The 4784-nt window shown below is 45.9% G+C and overlaps 1 protein-coding gene across 1 annotated transcript; it reads right to left on the bottom strand.

The window, feature by feature from the left end:
- Nucleotides 1-3036: 3036 nt before the first annotated feature.
- Nucleotides 3037-3645, bottom strand: LOC148999162 (uncharacterized). Its single transcript, XM_089141411.1, has one exon. It carries the CDS (start codon nt 3643-3645, stop codon nt 3037-3039), a length of 609 nt encoding a protein of 202 aa, XP_088997537.1.
- Between the last annotated feature and the right edge of the window lie 1139 nt (nt 3646-4784).

Below are 4784 nucleotides of genomic sequence, written 5' to 3'. Positions count from 1 at the left end.
TCCATGTTGTGCTGACCTGATACATCTTCTTTGTTTTCCAGTGAGCCAAAACATTTCTGAGGATGACCTTCTGGCGATGGCGCTCGGGAATATGGACGAGGCAAGAAGGCGGAAACCTGTGCCTTCTAGCAAACCATCTGCTTCGGGAGTGCTGAAAACAAAAGCCCCAGCACAAGTTCCCGCGTCTGCAAAGACAGTTCCCCCCTCTGGCCGACCATCTTCTGAGGTAATAACTATCGGGACTGATAAAAGTCCAAAGAAGAAAGCTCCTTCCTCGGGAGCTGAGAAACGTAAAGCGGACGGCCTTCCTCGCCTTCCAAAGAGGGTTCGTATCGACGAACCTGCTCGGGAGATCGCACCCTCCTCTTCAGCCTGTGATCTCGGCCTTAACACCGTTTTTGGTGATTCCAGGTACGCCGAACAGTGGCTGAATGAGGCCACAAATGATGCTGACCAAATGTATCTGCGTAATCTCCCGAATAGGGAGTTTTTCAATGAAGGATTCAGGTACTTTTCTTAATTCATCTGTCTTTTCCTCCCGCCTCCTTATTTTCATTCGTCTTATCCGGGAAGCATTTCTTTTTCAGATACGTTGCTGGTGCTGTGCACATATTTTCCAAGTCTCTCCGTAGGGCTCGAGATCAAGCTAAGCAGTTAGCGCTGGCCGAACAGCTCCACGGGGAGTCGAACGTTCGGGCCCGTACTGCTATAACCGAAAAGGGAGAGGCGGAGAAGAAACTGAAAGAGGCCGAAGAGAAAGCGGCCAAGTTGAAGAAGGAAAGGGATGTCCTTTCCAAAAGCAAAAGTAAATATAAAGGGAAGGTCAATGACTTGGAAGAGAGAGTCGGGAAGGTTACTGAAGATTTGAGGGCGTCTGAGGCCCTCTTGGTGGCGGAGAAGAATGAAAATAACCAACTGAGAGACAAGTTAAAGGAGTTGGAGTCCTCGGGACCTGAAGCCTCTAGACGGGGTGTGTTGGAGGAATACTTCCAGACTCCAGAATTTAAAAATCTCACTTTGGCCATTGCTACTCCCGCCTTCAAGAGAGGTATGCGCGTTGCCTTTAAAAAGGCTCTGGAGCAGACGGATCTTCCTCGTCCCCTAGAGTTGGAGAAGCTCTTGGACCCTCAGGTTTATGATGAGCTCAATCGCCCCCATCCCGAAGGTCTCTCCGAACTTGAAGTCTTCCCTTTTCCTGACGCGATGGATTATATTGATCCTCTTCCCCAACCTTCTCCCGAGGATGAAGTAGGAGGGGAGGGTGAAGATGAAGAAGCAACAGCTCGGGAAGAGGTTAGTGAGGTGCAAGATGAACTAGTTCGGGGAGAGGAAGAGGGTCAAGGTTCCCCTGCCGATACTGTAGGTATGCTAGAGTCTCTTGAAGGCGTGATTGAACCAACTACTAGAGAAGATCTTCCCGGGAGTCCTTATGTAAAAATCGACTAAGACTTGTTGAGACTTGGCTTCTTTTGATCTTTTGTCTTTAAATACTGTAATCCCTTTATGAATGAATCAAGTATTTCTCCTTTATTCTTCGCTGCACAAAAGAGTGACCAAAAAAGGCGTAATTAACTAAACGGGAGTGACCCGAATGACTTGTATCTTTTAAGGAAAGATGTAAATTCAAATAGGAATAAGTAATCAAACGGGAGTGACCCGAATGACTTGTATCTTTAAGAAAAGACTTAAGTCCTTTAAGGAGTAATTAATCAAACGGGATTGATCCAAATGACTTGTATCTTTTAAGGAAAGATGTAAGTCCGAAAAAGAATAATTAATCAAACGGGAGTGACCCGAATGACTTGTATCTTTATGAAAAGATTTAAGTACTTTAAGGAGTAATTAATCAAACGGGATTGATCCGAATGACTTGTATCTTTTAAGGAAAGATGTAAGTCCTTTAAGGAGTAATTAATCAAACGGGATTGACCCGAATGACTTGTATCTTTTAAGGAAAGATGTAAGTCCGAAAAGGAATAATTAATCAAATGGGAGTGACCCGAATGACTTGTATCTTTAAGAAAAGATTTAAGTCCTTTAAGGAGTAATTAATCAAACGGGTTGACCCGAATGACTTGTATCTTTAAGAAAAGATTTGTCTTTATGTAGATGGACCCGATTTTATTGTATCTTTTCTTAAAAAGATATGACCTTGTAAAAGACGTAGGCATAAATGGGACAGACCCAATGCCTTTATTGGTAGAACTTTCTTAAATTGGTGGAATTCCATGAACGATTGATTGGTTTTCCACTCTCCACATCTTTCAGTCGGTATGATTCCGGCCTTGTTTCCTTTTCTTCCAGGTAAGGTCCTTCCCACGTTGGAGTTAACTTTCCTTGATTTCTCGGATCTGAAGCCCCAGTACGTCTCAAAACTAGATCTCTCGATCTGTACCTTCGGCTTTTGACCCGACAGTTGTAGTGTTGTGCTGCTCTCCTTTGATACAACAGATTCTTCTGTTGTGCTTTTGTTCGGACTTCTTGCAAAAGATCTAGGTTCTCCCTTAGGCCCTGGTCATTCTGGCCTTCATCAAATACATCATATCGCAATGACCCGGCTAGCACTTCTACAGGGGCTAAGGCTTCTGTCCCATAGGCTAAACAAAAAGGAGTTTCGCCAGTCGGGGTTCGCACCGTAGTTCTGTATGACCAGAGGACACTCGGGAGTTCCTCGACCCACATTGCTCGATTATCCTCCAACCTTTTCTTGATCCCATCGAGAAGTGTCCTGTTGGTGACCTCTACTTGCCCATTGCTCTGGGGGTAGGCTATCGAGGCGAATTGATGTTCTATATGGTATCTCATACAAAAGGACCTGAATCCTGCACCTTCAAATTGCTTGCCATTGTCTGTCACCAGGATGCGAGGTATTCCAAATCTATATATTATCTTTTCTTCAAAAAACTTTTCCATCTGTTTCTCTGTGATGGAGGATAATGGTTCAGCCTCGACCCATTTTGTGAAGTAATCTATTGCAACCACCATATACTCCCGATTCTTGGGAGCTTTCGGTAGTTTCCCGACAAGGTCCATTCCTCACATCGCAAATGGCGTCGGGTTTGAGACAGACATCATGGGGACTGCCGGTAACTTCGGGACGTTAGCATGTTTCTGACATCGTTCGCATTTGCGGACATATTCAATCGCATCCTTTTGTACTGTAGGCCAGAAGATGCCCGACCGTAATACCTTTTGAGCCAACGCCTTCCCGCCCATATGTGCACCACAGATGCCCTCGTGGATCTCAGCTAGGGCATAGCTTGCCCGGGACGGTCCAACACATCTCAAGAGGGGATTTGTGAACGACCTCCTATACAGCTGGTCCCCAACCATGGTGAACCGGGCTGCCTGATTCCGGACTCTTTTTGCTTCCTTGGGATCAGTCGGGAGAATATCGTCCCGAATATATGTTATGAGGGGTGTAGTCCAGTCTGGTTCCTCATTGATTTCAAAGGTTTCTGCCTCCTGGATGCTCGGGCTGCTTAGTTCTTCAATGTAAACTGCCGGGTCCAGGTTTTTGTAGTTTGCCGTGGACAATCGGGAGAGTTCGTCCGCGTTTTCATTTTCTTTTCTGGGTATTTGTCGGTATGTTACCCGATCAAAGAAAGCTTGTAACTGTCCAACCTTGACCAAGTACCTAGCCATTCTTTCATCCTTTGCTTCATATTCTCCTTTGATTTGATTGACAATCAGTTGAGAATCACTTCTTACTTCTAATTCCCGAACTCTGAGGGCTCGGGCCACTCGTAAGCCTGCTATGACAGCTTCGTATTCTGCTTCATTGTTTGAGGCTGAGAATTTGAACCTTATAGCATAGTTAATGATGAAGTTCTCAGGACTACAAGAGGGTCGGCCTGCTCCCGATCCCGAAATATTGCTCGAACCATCAACGTGCAGAATCCACAAGTCGGATACTCCAGCCTTTGGTATTTGGTCGTTCCTCTGTGGTAGAGTGCTTTCGACAACAAAGTTGGCTAGCCCTTGAGCTTTTATGGCCGTCCTCGGTCTGAACTCGATCTGGTACTCGCTAAGCTCCACGGACCACTCGACCATCCTTCCTGCTACATCAGGCCTTTGAAGTATTTTCTTTAGTGGAAAATTAGTCGGGACCACTATCGGATGTGATTGAAAGTAGGGCCTTAGTTTTCATGATGCCACCAAAAGCGCCAACGGCCGCTTATCTACGTCCGGGTACCGTGTCTCAGCATCTATAAGTACATGGCTCACATAGTAGACCGGGTTTTGAACTATGTCTCCTCTGACCAGCACTGCACTGACCGCCGTTGGTGAAATTGCAAGGTAAACCGTAAGAGTTTCCCCGGTTAGGGGCCGTGCTAAGACAGGCGGTGTCCCAAGATACGCTATAAGTTGATCAAATGCCCGTTAGCATTCTTGTGTCCAAGAGATTGTTCCCAAGCTTGATGTAGTTTTCAAAGCTTTGAAGAAAGTATTGCACTTTTCTCTTGCTCGGGATATGAACAGATTTAAAGCGGCCACCCTCCCGGTCAAACACTGGATTTCTTTTATAGTCACGGGTGGTGCCATCTCGATCAGTGCTTTGATCTTCTCTAGGTTAGCCTCGATTCCTCTTCGGGAAACCATGAACCCGAGGAACTTTCCCGAGGAAACCCCAAAAGCGCATTTTTCAGGGTTCAGGCGCATTTGGTACATTCTAAGCACATCGAACGTTTCCTCCAGGTCAGTCAAATGTTTTGCCCGAACCAAACTCTTCACGAGCATGTCGTCTACGTAAACCTCCATATTCCGCCCGATCTGTCGTTGGA

Source organism: Hakea prostrata, unplaced genomic scaffold, assembly GCF_041222555.1.
Source record: "Hakea prostrata isolate BN-2017 unplaced genomic scaffold, UWA_Hpros_2 contig_31, whole genome shotgun sequence".
NCBI lineage: Eukaryota > Viridiplantae > Streptophyta > Magnoliopsida > Proteales > Proteaceae > Hakea > Hakea prostrata.
The sequence above is the reverse complement of the archived record's forward strand: the minus strand, read 5'-3'. Positions and strand labels throughout refer to the sequence as shown.

Coding starts and splice junctions, on each gene's coding strand:
- LOC148999162 (XM_089141411.1), bottom strand. CDS start 3,645: ATGGCTAGGTACTTGGTCAAGGTTGGACAGTTACAAGCTTTCTTTGAT.